The sequence below is a fragment of the Benincasa hispida genome, unplaced genomic scaffold (assembly GCF_009727055.1).
Source record: "Benincasa hispida cultivar B227 unplaced genomic scaffold, ASM972705v1 Contig446, whole genome shotgun sequence".
Classification (NCBI taxonomy): domain Eukaryota; kingdom Viridiplantae; phylum Streptophyta; class Magnoliopsida; order Cucurbitales; family Cucurbitaceae; genus Benincasa; species Benincasa hispida.
The window spans coordinates 145181-165359 of record NW_024064858.1 but is presented as its reverse complement, the minus strand read 5'-3'; the positions used below and the strand labels follow the sequence as shown (position 1 = coordinate 165359).

Below are 20179 nucleotides of genomic sequence, written 5' to 3'. Positions count from 1 at the left end.
CTATTGTAACTCTATCTAAACGTCAATGAATTTCTCCAAAAGAAAATACCCAACTTTGGCACCTTCGATTAAGGCACATCAATCTCAATAGAATTAAGAGATTGGTGAAGAATGACCTTCTAAGTGAGTTAGAAGAAAATTCTTTACTGGTGTGTGAATCTTGCCTTGAGGGTAAGATGACTAAAAGACCTTTTACTAGAAAAGGTTATCGAACCAAAGAGCCTCTTAAGTTAGTACATTCTGACCTTTGTGGTCCAAGGAATGTGCGAGCCCGAGGAGGCTATGAGTATTTTATCAGTTTTATTGATGATTACTCTAGGTATGAGTATGTTTATCTTATGCAACGGAAGTCTGAATCCTTTGAAAAGTTCAAAGAGTTCAAGGCTGAAGTTGAAGACGCATTGGATAAATGGATTAAAACACTTCAATCAGATCGAGGTAGAGAGTTTTTGGACTCAGAATTCCAGGACTATTTGATAGAACATGGAATCATTTTCCAACTCTCAACACCGGGTACACCTCAGCAGAATGATGTAGCGGAGAGGAGAAACAGAACCTTGTTGGACATGGTTCGTTCAATGAGTTACGCTTCCTTACCGGACTCGTTTTGGGGTTTCACAGTGGAGATTGCGGTATACATACTCAACTGTGTTTCTTCCAAGAGTGTTGCGAGAATACTACTGGAGTTGTGGAACAGGCGTAAAGCTCGTTTATGTCACTTCCGCATTTGGAGTTCCCTCACACATGTGCTTGAGGAAAATCCCAAGAAGTTGGAACCACGGTCCCCGGTTGCTGCTTGTTCGTGCACTACCGTTTGTGTAGATGACGTGGTGCTTCTAGGTGACTATTTGTTAGGCGATAAGTAGCGTAGAGGAGTTGCTTCTGCTGGACTGAGTTCGATTGAAGATTGTTTTCAACTGGTACGTTTACTCAGTCTTTTGTATTTTAATTTTTAAAATATGCCTATAATTAGCGTTACAATGCATATCTATTTGTTAGAATGTATGTGTGGTAATTCGGTCACAATGAAATCGAAAAGATCCAAACCCGCTCATGGACACTCTTGTTTAAGAGTTCTTTCAGAAAGTATATCAACACTTATTTTAAATCCATTTCAACTCTAACATAGTGTATCAATAATATATTAATTATATTCATTCTAAATTAAACTTCAATTACAAAATTGGTGTATTAGTAATATATTGATGTTAATCATAAATTCATTTCAAATATAGCTTGGCATTGTTTTGGTATATCAGTAATAAATAATTCACTCGTTCAAAATTCAATTTCAAGAACAAATGAACAAAGATTCAAATTAAGCTATCAATAATAGCAAAACACATTAGCACTTATTGACTAATAAATTAAGTATAATGAATGGTAAATTTGGTAGATCAATTATATTACTAACCGATCTAACAAATATATATAAAGTATATTAGTTGACTGATATACCAAATAAAAAATATATCAGCTAATCCGTATAGCAAACATAAAGTGTATCAAATATACTATTAATTGACATGCTAATACACCAACGAAGGTCAAATTAGAATAATAGATCTAATAAATTTTTTTGTTATATTTATAAATTTCAACAAATGAAGGGTTAACTTCACACTTTTCAGAATAATTTTTTTTTTTGTTTTTCTTACCGTGTCCCAAATTATTAAATAAAAAAAACTAATTATGCAACTTTTAGAGCATAAATCTCAACCACGAAACTTTTTATTATGGTTTCGTTTGGTAACCATTTGTTTTGTTGTTTTTATTTTTGAAAATTAAGCCTATAAATACTACTCATTTTCAAATTTCTTCATTTATTATCTACCTTTTACCAATTGTTTACGATCCAATCCGTAATTTGAAAACTAAAAAAAAAAAAGTAGTTTTTAAAAACTTGTTTTTGTTTTTGGAATTTGACTAAGAATTCAATCATTGTACTGCAAATCATTGTAAAAAAAGGGAAGAAATAGGCTTAATTTTCAAAAATCAAAAATAAAAATGAAATGGTTACTAAATGAGGTCTAAATATTTTAGTTGGTTTATTAATCATGTTTTGTCTAATTTAACGGCTTCTTTTGTTTGAGTTACTTGAATTGGTGAATGAAAGTTATTCCTTTTTTATTTGGAAACTAGTCTTGTGTTAAACTTAAGTTATATTAATTCTAGGGGGATTTTCAAAAATATAAAAATAAGGGGAACTATTTACATAAAATAATAAAATTTTAATCTTTTTTATAGAGGCTAATAGAATTCTATTAGTGATAGAAACTGATTGAAATCTATCACTAATAGACACCGATAGGAGTCTAGTGCCTATCAGTATATATATATATTTTTTTTTCTATTTTTGTAAATAGTTTGACATTTTTTTAGTTATGAAAATTTTCATTAATTCTAAGTAGCTTTCGAAATTAAATGGAAATAATGAGTTGGAAATTTTATTAAATGTGAAAGAAAGGGAAACATTCTTGGATATTGAAACATAAAAAGATGAATTTAGTAGATTAAATTGATGGTTAGAAACTTTAAATTGAATTGACACCATTAGATTGAATGATGTTTTATCTACAAATTTAACATACGTGGAAGTTAAATTTGTAGTTTAATCATTTGAAGAGTTATGTTTGATTTTGGTCAAGTAACAATTCACTTAAGTTATGTTTGATTTTGGTCAAGTAACAATTCACTTAAGAGCAAGTAATCAAGAGTTATGCTAGATTCATAGAGTTCCAGATTGCTATTTTAACAGAATTAGTCATTGTTTCCTACTGAGACGTTTGTTGTAGTCTACTTGTAGCCTGTGCAAAGACAACACTTATAAAAAGTGTGCCTTGACTATCTATTGATATTTCCAGAAGATTTTGAGAATTTTATAAGTTTGTAGTTATTTCCCTTAGCCTTTGTTAGTCTATTTATCTTACTTTTTGAGTTTCAAAATTGTTGTTGTATATAATGGTTATATGCTTACACTGTAATTCTTTGTATCTAGTTAAGTTGTAATTATTTTGTTAGTGTTATTCATATCTTATTCACATTGTTTAGTCCAACAAAATGTATATAGATAGAAAAAGAAAATGGTCAAAATAGTTCAATCAGTTTTCCACATTTCGGTTTTCCACATTTCATATTCTAGACATGGATTTATAGACAATTCTAATCTTTTCCATCAATTTCACAAATGTTTTATAACTTCCTTTACAAAAGTATAGGTACCCACAACCCCAAGAGACGATCCCATCACCATAATCAATACAATCAACATTAATTCCCACCTAAATTTATGCACACCTTGATTAATCTTGAGGTAACACATACACGGGATCAAAATGGAGGTGGCAACACCTGCAAAAGCACCTATAAATGCCATCACATATGCAGAAAATGGAATTGACATAGCCACAATGAGTGTGGTCACAAAGACTAGAGTTCTAATAGTAATTAACATGATTCGAGTTGCGTAAAGTGAAGATGAATCTTCAATGGCATGGGCGATTGGATACATTATGGAACCATATTTTGCAAGAGGATTGATGAGGCTTGTAAATATTGCTATTTTTGTAATGATTTTATGTTGAGGAAGACTTAGGGTTATTTGTGACTCAATGCTTCCTCCATACATTAGATATCCCAAAATGGCCGTGGAACTATGTTTATTGTGCTTAACACAAAGGACACCAATAGAACCTACCATCCAAAATTATATTTGGTCAAGTGGTGGGTTTTAAAATGAAAAGAATATTAACACAAAATATATAACATCTTTCTTAAGTAGAAGAGTTGAATTCTTAGTCAAATTCTAAAAACAAAAACAACTTTTTAAAAACTATACTTTTTTTAGTTTTTTTTAAACTTGGCATGATTTTTCGAAAACCTTGGTAAAAAAGTAGTAAAAAAATATAAAATTTAGAGGTGAAAATGGGGTAATTTATAGGCTTAATTTAAAAAAATAAAAATTAAAAACCAAAATGTTACCAAATTAGGCATCAATAATTTTCTTAGGAAATGACATAATTGACAATTTCTAATACATTTACAATAAAATTAAGAGTCTTAAACATGAAATTATAAAAGGAGAAACCCCCTTAAAAGGTTAAGACCAATGAGTATATTTAGAAAAAAAAAAAAAAAAACCAACAACAAAAGGTAGTAGAATAGTTGAAGATATTTACCTTTGAGAAATGGATTTTTGTAAAACCCGAACCCTAATTACTTCAAGTAAAAGTAAGTAATGTGATGTCTTCTAATGAGCTAAATGAAGTCATGTCTTAGGAAGGGTAGAAGATGTAAGCAAGAAGAAATAGGCTCTTGGGTAGCTAAATGTAAAAGTAGGACAAAACTTGGCTAGGCTAAGGAAGATCATGCTTGATAATGGAATGCATAATAAGCATATGAATGAGATCATGCCATCTAATGAGGTATGGTGCTGAAATAATATTGTGAGTGAAGTTAGCAAAAGAAAATTTACGAAATCCTAGCCCTTCATCACCAATAGTGGGCCAGGTGGCACAAGGAGGGTTCATGCTGGATTTTGGGTGGTAATATAAGCAAGAAGGTCGAGTTCATTGGGTCGGTTTGGACAAACTACTTAGATTATTTATGTAATTTTAGTGGAATTCGAAAGCTCTATGTGTCTATTTTCTATAGATGGGCTGCTGGAATGAAAACTCGCCAGAATAAGGCCGGAGGGACAAAATAAAGACGAAGGGTTCGTTTCTCGGGTGAATCTAGGCCATTAGTGAAGAATTAAAGCTCTAGGATGAATTACAAAGCGTTTTGAGTTAAAAATTTGAGGAAATATTGTTAACTCAGTTATAAACAACCTTATAGAATGAAACTTATTAAGATGAGGCCTGAAAATCGAGTTATATAATTTTGAAATTTGAACTAGAAATTGTTCAACAAGTAGGCAGCTGCTTGAATTGGGGCCAATGATGAAGTTTTGAATCTCCAGATTAAACGATGAGAAATTTTGAGCTGAAATTTTATAATGACTCAATTCTAAACATGTTTTTAGAAGGAAGTTTCTTCAAAAGAAGGTTGAATTTTGAGTTATGAATTTTTGAAATTGTAATAGAGAAGTTGTGCATAAGCAAACAGCTTCTAGGGAAGAACAAGCAAACAGCTCATATGGAGAAAGAGGATCTCGCTAATGAAGGAAATCTCGCTAATTTTGTGCTGAGGATCTTGATGAGAAAGGAAATTTCGCAAATTTTGTGATGAGAATCTCGCTCTAGAAGGGAATCTCGCTAGAAATTGGGCTGAATCTCACTGGTAAGGTTAGTATCGCTAGGATGATAGTTTGCCAAGAAAAGCTTGATCTTGCTCATGAGGATCTCACTGATCTCGCTCATGAGGAAGATCTGGCTAGTAAAGCTGTCTTTGTTGATGAAAGTTCCTTTAGTAAATGAACTATTTGAGGTATTTTGCTAAGAATTTTGAGTAGTTTAATCGAGAATTATGTCCTTTCAGGCCAAGAAGAGCTGGGAGAGGCGTATAACCTGTTAAGAGGCCAACGAACTGTGAGTGACTATGTGATGACTTACTATTTTAATGATTTATAAACTATGATTTCTTAAAGATATTTCCCATGCTAAGTGTTTAAATAGATTGCCAAGCAACATATTTGTGAAAATGTTTCTCATGTTAAGTAAAGCATATTTTCTATGGAATTGACATGAGTTAGATATGTTATCTTGTCCAAATATTATCAGTATGTTTAAGTAACTCCATTTTTATGATAAACCATATGATGGACGAACTAGTATGATGATTTGAGCACTAAGCCTTAGTGTTCAACTAAATGTTTAGGATGGATACTGAAGGACAATGAGAAGGTATCCTTTTAACTAAATGTTTATGGCTAGTTATATGACGGATACTGAAGGACAATGAAAAGGTATCCTTTCAACTAAATGTTTATGACTAATTATATGACGGATACTGAAGGACAATGAGAAGGTATCATTTCAACTAAATGTTTATGACTAGTTATATGACGGGTACTGAAGGACAATGGGAAGGTATCCTTTCAACTAAATCTTTATGACTAGTTATATGACGGATACTGAAGGACGATGAGAAGGTATCCTAGTCAAGTACCTAAGGTATGACGGTACTCAGTTATAACCACGTGCACGTAGGTAATACGACATCGAGGGATTGAGAAAAATGGTTCTCCCCGACTAAGGTTGACATTGAGGGTTAGATCTAATAGTTCACTCTCAACTAAGGATAAGGGTAGTCATATATTCTCCTAGGCTAGAAGGATAGTTCGGAATTGCTAATGCTTATGAATGTTTATCAACGTATGATGTTACTAATGTATGAGTTTTCCAAGTATGTTTTCCATATCTAACGCATGCTAATAGTTTTTACAAGCTAGTTCAACATGATTTAAGTCAACTTATTTTACAAAGTATGAAGCATGCGTTAGGGTTAAAGCTAATGTTGAATGAAGCTTGATGTACTATGTTTTAAATACCTGAGATTGTCAAAGTACATACGTTGGTATTCCTAAACATAATGAAAAGAGATACTGAAGGTAGGGAAGGTATCCTAAAGAGTTTTCTATGCTACATTCGAGAACTTGATAGCTTAAGTAAGCGGATACTGAAGGTAAGGAAGGTATTTGAATAAATGTACCTAAGGTGTTGACGGTACATAGAAAACTCCATGTGTCGTAGGTAGTTCCAAATGAGAGGCCGAAGTATGGGTCTCCTAGGCTATATACCAGCAAAGGGAGGCCGAAGTATGGGTCTCTTGGTCGGTAACAGACGTTGGGAGCTAGAGCGATGTATGCTCATTCTCATCTAAGGAATAATGATGTTTAATGGTAGTTTAAAGGTTTTATGTACACGTTTGCTTGGTATACTTTAGTTTCAGTATTATGGTTTCAAGCTTCCGGTTTTAGGCATGAGATTTATATTTTTATTAATCACTGGGCTTCTAGCTCACGTTTTCAAACATTTTTTTCAGGTAGCGGTCAGTTCCCAAAAGACTATTTTGCGGCTGATCTGCCACTCAAAGTAACAGGTTGAAGGAAGCATAATTAAAGACCTATGTTAGTTAGTACACATGTGTCTGTCTAGTGACTAGTATACTAGATGGGGCTCACTAAGTTGTAATATTCATATATGAACAATGTTTCGAAACCCTGTAATGTAAATGTGTTAATTTCCAAGTTAATATGTTGGTATATTGATGATATGTATGTATTCAGGGTTTGAGTAAAGGTTAACAGGATAGTTAGGCGGTAAGAAGTGACGAAAAAGAAGTGACTTGGGATGACTTGGGAGGAGGGCAAGAACTGACGAAAAAGAAGAAACCAAGAAATAGGGGTTAATTAAAAGCAAAAATTGTCATGTTGAGTATTCTTCTAAGCTTCTACTATCAATGGAATAAGTACAAATTTCATGGACGTAACTCTTTAGGGCTCATTTGATAACGTTTTCATTTCTTGTTTTCGATTTATGTTTCTCATTTTTCAAGAAACTGACATGTTTGATAACCATTCTTATTTTTTGTTCTCAAAATTTGAGAAACATTCCTAGAAATGGGGCAAAAATTGAGGAACTACAAAAAGTTAGGTTTTCATTTAGAATAGTATGAATATATATAGAACTAACTTTGGATTAAATCTAGAATACATTCCCATAAATTAAGGGTCTGTTTGGATTGATTTAAGAAAAAAAGTTTTCCAAATAACTCATTTTTATTTCAACACTTTTGATAAAAACTGGTTAAAATACACTTGAAAAGCTATTTTAAGTGGTTGTCAAACACTAACTTTTCTAAAATAACTTATTTTTTAAATTAAACACTTGAAACCGTATTCCAAACACATCTTGAATGAATAAAGGGAAATTATTTCAAATGGTAAAATTGACGCTGATAGATACTGATGACTAGACACTGATAGAAGTCTACTAGTGTCTATCAGTGTCTCTAATTGATAGTTCTAAAATTTTGTTATATCTTATAAATATTTTATTTTATTTTTCTATATTAAAAATGGCCCAAGAATAAAATACACAAATCAATGAAAATATATTTCCTAATACCCGTAAGTTGGAGCATGCGAGCAACCCAAATGCTCAACTTTGTGAAGAAGCAAAAATAAATATCTGTTTCTTAATTTAATATGGTGAGTCACAAATATTTCTAATAAGGACAACGACCGATATTGTCCACTTTGGACATAAACCTTCATGACTTTGCTTTTGGTTTCACCTCAAAAGGCCTCATACCAATGGAGATAGTCATCCTCACTTATATACTCATTTTCCTCCTCTTATCTAACAAATGTGGAACTTTGGTCGCATTCCCAACAATCCTCCTCTCGAACAATGGACCACCGAGCCTCCCCTCAAACAGTCATCCATCCGTCTAACTCATATCTAGGCTAACTCCTTTTCACCCGAGCATACCGCCTATCCAATAGAGTTCAACCACGGAACACACCATGACTACTTCCAAGGCTCCACTTTGATCACATTCCCAACAATTTATCTAGTTTAGTGATCATGTAATTTCCACCCTTTATTATCATACGAGTAGCCAACATATATACATCTTCGACTATGTGGTGTAAGCTTATTCCCCTTTGCACGTTGATTATGAGTATAACATAGGCACCCAAAATTTTTAGGCATACGAAATAAGATCTCAAATGTTGTTCTACTTTTCTATAAACCTAACAGAGTACAATCTATCAAAAAACTACACCCAAAATTATTCTACCTTTTCCAAAAGGTAGTAGGAGGATTTCAAGTTGAAATATTCAAGTATGAACCAGATTTGAAATAAAGGTTATCTAACACACGACAAAATTTGTTACATACAATGTTACAATATTTCTAGAAACATCATAGATAAACACAAAAACTAAATAAAGCCAGAACATAACACGAAGTTTTGTAATCTAGTCCAGTGTAATACAACTTAAGTTTAGGGGGCAACATGCCCCTGAAAAGATATATCCACTGATATGAAGTCAAACAATTACAATGATGTACTTATATATACATAAACGACAATACAATGACACTTGAAAAGCACTAAAAGAGTGATTTATTGGGCTTAGAATTTCATTAGTTTTATTTTTTAATTTGCATTCGTTGATGTTTTTTGTGTTTAATTGTAGGAAATTGAGCATTTGGACCAGAATGAGCTAACACTACAAGAAAAGCAGTTTTCTGCGATGAAATTAAAATGTAGCCACAAATTTGTTGCAAAAAACTTTCAACGACGTAAATATTAACATCACATGAAACATCATCGAAACCCAATTGGTGAATATCTTTTGCGACATTTTTCGAGAAACGTCACAAATTGCGACGAAAGCAAATTTCATCGCAAATTGTTTTGACAAAGAAAGTTTTTTTTTTGTTGCAAACATTTTTGTAACAAAAATGTATTTAGTCACAGAAGCTTAATTTTGTTAAACAAAATCTTCATTCAATTTCTGATAATGTCGTTTCTTGCTTCTTTTCCTATATTTTGTATTTTAAGTCTAATAAATATTTTGTATATACAAATAATCAAATAAAATAACATAAGACAAAATATATTTATATAAAAGCTGAAAGTTAATATATACATGTGTAGTAACTTTTTTGTGTAATGTTTTGAATTTACAAAATAAGTGAACAAACGTAATGCATAAGCTATAATGTCTACGAAAAAATAATATTATTAAATGTTCTATCCACAAAGATGTAAAAGGTTAATGGTCCTTCATTGTTGTGCCGTCAATAAAGATTGGTCTAATCCTGCACATAACATACATAATTTTTCTCCCATTTCGAACCCAGGTAAAAGCACAACAAAAATACTAAAAAAATCTCAAGCATAATAATCATAAAACAACTACCATAACAACTTTAAGCTAATTAAACGTAATACATAAGCTAATTAAAAATTACAAAATAAGATCCAAATCAAATTGCACAATAAGACTAGAATCAAATTTTAATCACACAAGAGACTTAAAATTAAACTAATTACACATTTTGGCTTATCATAATTTAGTCATACAAACCGTGCTTCAAATCAAATAAATAAACTCCAAATCAAACTTTAATCACATAAATAATTTCTAAATAAAGCTGTTGAGCGAATAAGACTCAAAGTCACAATTTAATCAAAAAATAAGATTCAAAACAATTTTAAGTCATATAAATAGCGTCCAAATAACACTTTAATCACACATATTTTCCAATACACAATATATACTCAAAATAAACATATTGATGGTTAGTAATTGCAATTTCACATATAGAAAAAGCACATAAGAAAATGTCTTAGTAATAATACGTACCTAATAAGTTGCAATTCCACATATAAAGAAAGTAAAAAATGAAACAAATAAATTGAAATTGAAGAAATACCTTTGAGCACAAAACCTAAAAGAAGCTCAAATTTGAAGAAACTCACTCCCTTTACTGAAAATTCGTAAGAACCATCTCCCCTTCCTTCTAAAAATGGAAGAACTTCTCCTCTCCATATAAAAATGGAAGAATTTGCATCGTAAAATCTCAAAATAAGCCTTTATATGCCCCTTTGTGAAAAATGAAAACATAAAATAGAATTTAAAGAAGGTGGGTGGCGAAAGGGTATAAATTAAAACACTTTTGCTTCCCACATGTTCTTTTAGTTTTTAAGTTTGCGACGATATCATATTTTCATCGCAATTAGCGACAAAAAAGGAAATTGTCACAAGCAATATTGCGACGGAGAATAAAATTCGTCGCAAACTGCAATGAAAATAAAATATTATTGCAAGATTTAAGTGGCAAAAAAAAAAAAAAAAATCATTGCTAGTTTTGTGATGAATTTTCTCTTCGTCACAAGATTTGATTAATGAAAAAGTTGCAACGAATTTATATTTCCTCACAAAAGTTGTGATTAAATATTTTTCGTCACTGTAACTTCATCGCTAAAACCAATTTTTATTGGAGTATAAAAATGATGTAAAATGATGAAAATGCCCTTTAGAAAGGTCAAAGATTGTCCTAAGGCAAGCAAAGGGGTAAAATTAATGAAAATAGGGCAAAAATGGTCGTGGACATCGCGTCACAACATTGCAGATAGTAGGCACCAAAACAAGGAAGCGTCGTGGTGCTACGATTTTAGCACGCGACTATAAATACTGTTGTTAGTAAATAGGTCATAACTTTTGAACTGGGTGGCCNTTTTTTTTTTTTTTTTGGTCATCTATCCAGATCCAACATTAGTTTTGAACTGTGAGTTTTGGTTTGGAGAGGTTCGTTCAAGGTTTGTTTAGAGCCTCCACCGGGAGCCGATCTTTAGGCAAAGAGATGCTTTAAAGAAATTGATGTTCAAGGAGATCGTTGGAGGACAATCCCAAGCTTGAGGATGACAGTCAAAAGTCTGACTTGAATCTCTTTCCTTCTTTAACTTTTTTTTTCCTCTATATTTGGAACATTATGAATTGTCCATGTTTGTACTGTAGCCATGAGTAGCTGAGTTGTGTTCTTAGGATTTTTTTTATTTAGTTTTTGGATTGTGAAAACTATTTTGATTGTTTCTTAGTTTGGAATTAATGCACAATCTATTTTAGCATATTTAGTTTTCTTATTTAATGTCTTGCTTAAAAAGAGATGACGTTAGGCTAGATCTAATATGCTAAATTGTTAATCAATTATGAATGAAAATTGTAGAAATGAATAGAGATTAATGATGAATGAACTTATTGTTGTACTTAATTAATTAATTACATGAAAGTGAATTGAGTGTTAGAAAGGATTGAGCTCGAAAGACAATACTAGGATATAAGATTTCTAGGTCTATAATTAGTATGAAGCATAAATAATTAATTTAGTTAATCTAACGAAGTCATTACCTTAGGACGTGTCTTTGTCTAGTTTTGCCTTATTGTTTTCATTTATTTGCTTTCTAGGAGTAGATTAAATTAAGTATTCATCACAGTTTGTTCCCCTAAATAAAATTAGAAGAATATCTTAATAGCTAAAAGAATTGAAAACCAATTTCCCAAAGAACAATACTCAGTCTCTTGACCGTTTTAACTATATTATAGTTTGGTGTGTGCACTTGCGCATTATCAACACTCGAATAAGACTCTCTCTCTCACAAAAACTTAGTTGTCCGTAAGTGTGAGGTCTCCTCACCTTTATCGTACTTAGGTTCTCCTTAAGTATAAGAATATTAGTGAATGATCACTTAGGCTCCCCTGAGTGTGAGACTCCCTCTCACTAAGACGTTTATCTTTCCACATTCAAATGAAGACACTCAATTTGATGAATATAGATTCCCCCTAAGTTTGAGAATCCCTTCTCAAGTTGTTGAAGAATAAACCACCACAATCTAAAGTAAGTCTCAAGATCTGTAGCAATACAATCTTCTTTGATGAAAGATTGATACATTTGTGGTTCGAGAGAAAATGCACAAGATAACCGACTTCAAACAATCTTCAAAATGGCCAACCTTAAACATTGAACAAAACCACAATGTGTGTGTATATATGTGTGTGTGTGTGTGTATAGCTTTGAGAAGATATTCAAGAAAGAATAAATCAACTCTTAAGGGAAAAAGACAGCAAGCCACGAAATCTACAAAATCCGACTGATAGATAAGGAAAAAATCTTCTGCAGAATTTTCTACCTATAACGTTACAATGTCCATGAAAATGTCCTACCATGTTTCAAGACATGTCACAGAGGATATGAAAGCACACCCGCAAATATGAACAACATATAAAAATATAGGAAACCAATCTCAAGGCAAAATCAGCAAGATACAGAACATGTTAAAGAAACATGTTGTTCAATTTTCGCCTATAATAATAAAGCCAATCATACTACAATAACAAACACCTTAACAATCTCCCTCTTTAGTTTTTTTTTTTTTTTTTTAAGGCAAAACAAACCATACAACAAAGTACAACAGTGGAAGAACACCAAATAGACCAAATCAGATAAGGAGTTGTAGTATTAGAGAACCAAACTCATTGTCCCCCCTTTAGGTTGACTTCCAAAACAACGAAAGCCAACAACTATAGATGCTATGAGAGGGGAAAAAAACAACAAACTAAGTCAACAACCAGAATAGGAACAAAGAACTAGAACTATTCTCCGCTTTTGTCTATCTTAAAAAAAAACAACCAAAACAGTTTAAACTGCTAGAACCACCATTCGTTCCACCAACAAAAGAGGTGGTTTAAGTTGTAGTAGCAAACAAACACATCATTTGAAACAAAACATCCACCTTAGCCTTTCGTTCAGTACACTGTTGAATCTGAAGAGACACTTCCCATAAATCAAAAGTCAACAACTATGGCTCCATTTGGTAACCATTTCAATTTTTGTTTTTTATTTTTGACAATTAAGCCTATTTCCTCCATGTTTCTTATGATGAATTGCATCTTTCTCAAGTACAATGGTTGAATTCTTAGTCAAATTCTAAAAAAAAAAAAAAAAAAAAAATTAAAGCTACTTCTTTTAGTTCTTAAAATTTGGTTTGGTTTTTTAAATCATGGTGAAAAGTAGATAACAAAGAAAAAAAATGGAGGTGGAAGTAGTGTTCATATGCTTACAAAAACAAAAATAAAAAACAAAATAGTTACCAAACGGGTAATATATAATTTATTTTCCAACCGTCACAATAGATCTCCTTGAAATGTAATATCAACAGGTTGGTCTGAAATATTTCCAAAACCCCTAAGGAAGTTGTTGCTAATACAAAGAATATGATTTCCTTGAAATAGATTTTAACCGAGGGTAAGGACAGTAGGAGAAAAACCCATACACTTATCAACAATAACCAAAAGAGGCTTTTAAACAAGAGACTTAATGGCTGTAATGTAACAACCCAAATATGTGCATAAATTACAAGCCAAAATTTTTTATTTTACAAGATTTATTAGAGAAGACCAATTTTAGATTTAATACATAAGGTTACAAGTTGGTCCATAAATATCCTTGAATAATTGACAAATAAAATCTTAATTAAACAAATATTTAAACAAGTACATATTTAAGAAATAAATAAAGATGACATAGAAAGATTTTTCAGAAGAAAAATCTAGTAAGTTTTTAAAGCAAAATAAATTATTATATGACTATATCGGTTAAGTAAAGAAATAAATTAAAGAAAATAAAAATATATATATACCAATGTATACATGTATGTCGATTAAAGTAAATAATAATAAGTAAATAATAATAGACATAAAATAATAAATAAATAAATAATATGTAACAGGTTTAAAGATAAATAAAATGAATATAGTTTTTAAAAAATAGATAAATATAAAACAAGATAAACATTAAAAAAAAGATAAATATAAAAGAAGATAAAAAAAAAAAAAGAAAGAAAGAAAGAAAAAGATAAACATTAAAAATAAAAGAAGATAAACATAAATAAACAAATAAATAAATATAAAAGGAGATAAATATAAAATAAGATAAACATTAAAAAAAAGATAAACATAAAAAAAAAAGATAAATATAAAATAAGATAGATAAATATATATATATATATATATAAGGAGATCGGAAAAACTACCTTATAAATAGGAAAGTAGCGCACTTTGTTAACAAAAACAAAAAAACAAAAAAAAAAATCAAGATATTTCAAGACCAAACCATAAGGAACAATTACGATTGCAGTAAAGGTAAGTAGTTTATCTCACTTTCTCTTTAATTGTTTTATGGTAGTGTACCTTTGATATGTTGCTTTATTATGTTCTTATTGTTTGCATTACATGTTTAAAACACGTTTCTCTACAAGGGACCCCTGCACTATGTTTGTTCACGATTATGTTAAGATCAAGTTTTAATTAGATATAGGTTATGCTTCTAGGGCTGAAGGGCATGTATGGTTGCACCCCTCTAGGCCCAATCTTACGTTATGTTTATGCTAAGGACTAGTAGGATATGTATGGTTGCACCCCTCTAGTCCAACCATACGTTTATGTTAATGGTTGATGTTGGATGCGACTCTGGCCCTATTGAATGCATGACCCGCTAATCATCAAATGGGTTAGTTTTCGCTTAAGTCCTCATCTTCCTAACAGGGTGGAGGAACTTATGTTGGAAGCATAACCGACCACGTCATGTTATTATAAGTTTATGTTTTGGGTCCCAATCATTTGTTTTCATGGCATGTTGCATGTGACTATGCATTTGGTCACTACCTTAAGTGAGAACTACGTACTGGGTATATTATATACTCATCCTATTTTCAGGTTTTTTAGGTAAGGACACAGCGTAGGTGGCAGATTGGACGTCGCTCAAGGGGCCAACCATCAAACTCACTATTTTTGTCATATAGGCATTTTGTTCCACTACGCTAATGTTTATGGATCCTGGTGTTTTGTAAAATAAAATTTTGTATATTTTTGTTACTTAATTAATAAAGTTTTAGATATGTTTTTTTTTTTGAATTTTTTACCAAAACGCATCCCATGATAGAAAACCTAAGTATGCATGTTGTAGCGGTCGGAACTTATTATGTAAGGATCTGCTCGTTACAGTTTGGTATCAGAGCATTTGGGCCAAATAGGCTCTATTGCATTAGAAGAGTCGTGGTGTTTGATGGTTCGACCCGTTACGTGATACCCATAACTATGCTAAATACGGTCGTAAGTGGAATTTTCAAATAAGTAATTTAGTAAATAATTTAGCATAAGTATGAGTAAAAATAAATAAATAAATAAAAATGTAGGATTAGATTGTTTCCTTGTTATGAATGAATGTGCATACCAGATGGCACTACAATGAGTTCCAACACCGACGGCACATCTCGAAATGAACTCACAAGGGATCAAATTCTAGGACATGGACAAATGCTTATGTGTTACTTACACCAGAAGCACTACAGATACTAATACAGAATATGGGTAATGGAAGCACAACCTCATCAACTACACGAATAACCAATGATACAAATGACTCGAAGATCATTCGAGAATTCAGGAAGTTCAATCCTTCAACATTTGATGGATCATCTGTGGATCCAACTATAGTAGAGAATTGGATAATAGAAATAGAAACTATTTTCCACCACATGAACATCACAGAAGAACAGAAAGTAAATTGTGTCACCTTCATGTTAAGAGGCGATGCAAAGTTCTGGTGGGAATCCACACAAAGAACAATCAAAGGTTCGGTCTCATGGCAGCAATTCAATCAGGCTTTCTACAACAAGTATTTCCCTTTGACAGTGAGATATCAAAAGGAAGTGGAATTTCTTAATCTTCGTCAAGAGAATATGTCGGTGGCAGAGTATGAACGGAAATTTGATCGCTTGTCTCACTTTGTTACTCGACTAGTGGACACAGAAGACAAGAAGGTGGAAAGGTTTATTTGGGGACTAAGAGAAGGCATTTGAGGAGTTGTTACTGCTTTCCGACACAAAGAGTATGCCCTTGCCTTCGAGTCGGCCTTACTCATGGAAGTAGATCTTGTCGTCAAAACCTCAACTTCTGAACGAGGATTCATGCCAAATCAAAAGAGGAAATTCACCCAACAAGGCTTCCAATGTTCATAACGGCAAGCAAAAATTTTACAAAGCACTCAGGGCGTACAGTCACAACAGAAGAGTCAAACATTCACATACCCTAAGTGCAGAAATTGTGGAAAACGCCATCAGGGGCAATGTCTTTGGAACTTAGGAGTGTGTTTCAACTGCGGCCAGACGGGTCACTATGCAAAGGCTTGCTCAAAGGTCGTCAACCAAGTATCAACTACCCAGACCACCCAGCCTACTAGTAATAAGGTTACCCAACAACAGAAAGGACGAGTGTTTGCTGTTACACGTCAAGAGGGAGAGGATCAAGATACAGTTGTTACAGGTACATTACCCATCCTCGGGTATTATGCCTTCACTTTATTTGATTCGGGTTCTAGTCATTCATTCATCCCTACAACATTTGCACAACATGCTCAACTAACATCAAAGCCCTTGGGCTACATTCTATCCATAGCTTTTCCTGCCGGATTATCTATGTTGGCTAACTCAGTAGTGGAAAACTGCGAGTTGTCAGTATCATGACATAAACTAAGGGTGACTCTTATCATCCTAAACATAAGTGATTTTGACATAATACTATGTATGGACTGGTTAGCAGCAAACTATGCAAGCATAGATTGCCATAATAAAGAGGTTATATTCACCTTTTCACGAGGAACTAAGTTTAAATTTAAGAGTTCTAATATACAATCAACCCCAAGAATAATTTCAACCTTAAAAACTAAACATTTGCTCAACCATGGGGCTTGGGCATATTTAGCAAGCATGGTGGATTTACGAAACCAAAAGGATGAAATTAAGGTCATTCCTATAATAAGAGAATTTGAAGAAGTATTTCCAGAAGAGCTACCAGGTTTATCTCCTAGTCGAGAAATAGAATTTTGTATAGATCTAATTCTTAGAGTTGAACCAATATTTAAAGCACCATATAGAATGACACCTGGAGAATTAAAAGAACTCAAATTACAATTACAAGAATTGTTAGACAGGGGATTTATATGCCCTAACGTGTCTCCATGGGGAGCACCTGTCTTATTTGTTAAGAAAAAGGATGAATCAATGTGTTTATGTATAGACTATCGAGAGTTGAATAAGTTGACAATAAAGAATAAGTACCCACTCCCACGCATTGATGACCTATTTGACCAATTACAAGAGGCCTTAGTATTCTCCAAAATAGACTTACGATCTGGATATCATCAACTACGAATCAAAGAGTCTGATATACCCAAGACTGCTTTTCGAACAAGATATGGGCATTATGAATTCGTTGTGATGCCCTTTGGATTAACTAATGCCCCAGTAGCCTTCATGGACTTGATGAATAGAATTTTTAAGGACTATCTTGATAACTTCCTGATCGTATTTATAGATGATATTTTGGTCTATTCCAAGTCTGAGGCAGAACATGAAAAACATCTTAGGGATGTCTTTTCCATATGAAGAAATAAAAAGTTGTATGCCAAATTCTCCAAGTGCGAGTTTTGGGCGCGACAAGTTGCCTACCTAGGGCATACTGTAAAACAAGAAGGAATCTTAGTGGACTCTACTAAGATTGAAACAGTTAGCAAATGGCCTCGCCCAACAATAGTTAGCGAGGTGCAAATCTTTCTTGGATTAGCAGGATATTATAGACGATTTGTAAAGAATTTCTCAAGTATAGCATTACCCTTAACTAACCTCACCAAGAAGAATAATCTTTTTGTCTGGAACCAAGCATGTGAGCAAAGCTTCTAGGAACTAAAAGAAAAGTTGACCACAACCCCTATTCTCACTATACCTGACGGATCAGGGGGTTTAACTTTGTACAGTGACGCATCGAAAAAGGGGCTTGGTTGTATATTGATGCAACACGAAAAGGTAATAACATATGCTTTAAGACAACTAAAACCTTATGAACAAAACTATCCTGTTCATGACTTGGAGTTAGCCACTATAGTCTTTGCTTTAAAGATATGGAGACATTACTTATATGGGGAAAAGATCTAAATCTATACCGATCATAAAAGCCTTAAGTACTTCTTTACCAAGAAGGAGTTAAATATGAGGCGACGAAGATGGCTAGAATTGGTCAAAGAGTATGATTGTGAGATTCTCTATCATCCAGGAAAAGCTAACATTGTGGCTGATGCTCTTAGTAGAAAGTCATCTCTTACAGCAGCTCTAAGTACCATCTCCAAACATATAATGGATGACCTTGAAAGAGCTGAGATCTCACTAATATTAGAAACCATCACAACTCGAATGACACAGTTAATCAAAAGTTCTGCATTAAGGCAAAGGATAATTGATGCACAACAAACAGATAAATACATAAACAAACAACTGCAGTCAGAGAATGGAGAAACCAGTGAATTCTCTACAGCCCNCAAAGGATAATTGATGCACAACAAACAGATAAATACATAAACAAACAACTGCAGTCAGAGAATGGAGAAACCAGTGAATTCTCTACAGCCCCAGACTCCGCATTCCTCTACCATGGACGTCAATGTGTACCAGATGATTAGGAAATCAAGAAAGAGCTACTGAAGGAAGCTCATGAATCATGCTTTTCAATACATCCTGGGAGTGCCAAAATGTATCAAGACTTGAAAGCACATTACTAGTGGTGTAACATGAAAAGGATATAGTCGACTATGTAAGTAAATGTTTGGTTTGTCAACAGGTGAAAGCTCTACGGCAATGACCACAAGGACTCCTTCAGCCACTAAATGTTCCAGAATGGAAATGGGAGCATATTTCCATGGACATCTCAAGACTCCCGAGAACTGTTCAAGGCCACAACATGATTTGGGTGATTGTGGATTGACTCACCAAGTCGGCTCACTTCCTACCCTGCAAGACTACTCACACTACGGAAGCACTAGCTCAAATGTACTTAAAAGAGATCATCCGGTTACATGGAGTCCCAGTATCAATTGTTTCAGATCGAGACCCTCGTTTCGTCTCCAAGTTCTGGAAAAGTTTGCAGAAAGAAATGGGCACACAACTAAATTTCAGCACAGCCTTCCATCCACAAGCTGATGGCCAAACAGAACGAGTAAATCAGATCCTAGAAGATATGTTAAAGGCATGTGCTTTGGATTTTACTGGAACATGGGATTCTTGAATACACCTTATAGAATTTGCTTATAATAATAGTTATCAGGCGACGATTGGTATTGCTCCCTTTGAATCCTTATATGGAAAGAAGTACAGATCCCCTGTACACTGGGATGAAGTAGGGGAGCGAACACTACTGGGACCTGAGTTGGTGCAACAAACAATAGAGGCAATTAAGTTAATTAGGAAAATAATGCGAACAACTCAAAGCAGGAAAAAGAGCTATGTTGATAACCATCGAAAAGAGCTAGAATTCAAAGTAGAAGATCATGTATTTCTAAAGGTAGTACCAATGAAAGGCTATGCGTTTCAGACGAAAAGGCAAACTTAGCCCCGCTTTATTGGACCTTTCAAAATATTAGAACATGTTGGCCAAGTAGCTTATTGATTGACGTTACCATCAAACTTTTCTACAATACATAATGTCTTTCATGTATAGATGCTTCGAAAATACGTGTTTGACCCATCATATGTAATAAATTATGAACCCCTACAAATAAGTGAAAATTTGGAATATGAAGAGACTCCAGTATCATAGCAAGAGAGAAGAAGT

General features: G+C 33.1%; 1 protein-coding gene and 1 pseudogene across 1 annotated transcript; one reads left to right on the top strand and one right to left on the bottom strand.

The window, feature by feature from the left end:
• Positions 1–3181: 3181 nt before the first annotated feature.
• Positions 3182–3993, bottom strand: LOC120069498 (annotated as a pseudogene).
• Positions 3994–15885: 11892 nt separating this feature from the next.
• Positions 15886–16380, top strand: LOC120069497. Its single transcript, XM_039021272.1, has one exon. The coding sequence runs from the start codon at positions 15886–15888 to the stop codon at positions 16378–16380; it is 495 nt and encodes a 164-aa protein (XP_038877200.1).
• The last annotated feature ends 3799 nt before the right edge of the window (positions 16381–20179 follow it).

Bases quoted from the DNA above. Each gene is read 5' to 3' on its own strand.
- LOC120069497 (XM_039021272.1), top strand. From the start codon at position 15,886: ATGGGTAATGGAAGCACAACCTCATCAACTACACGAATAACCAATGAT.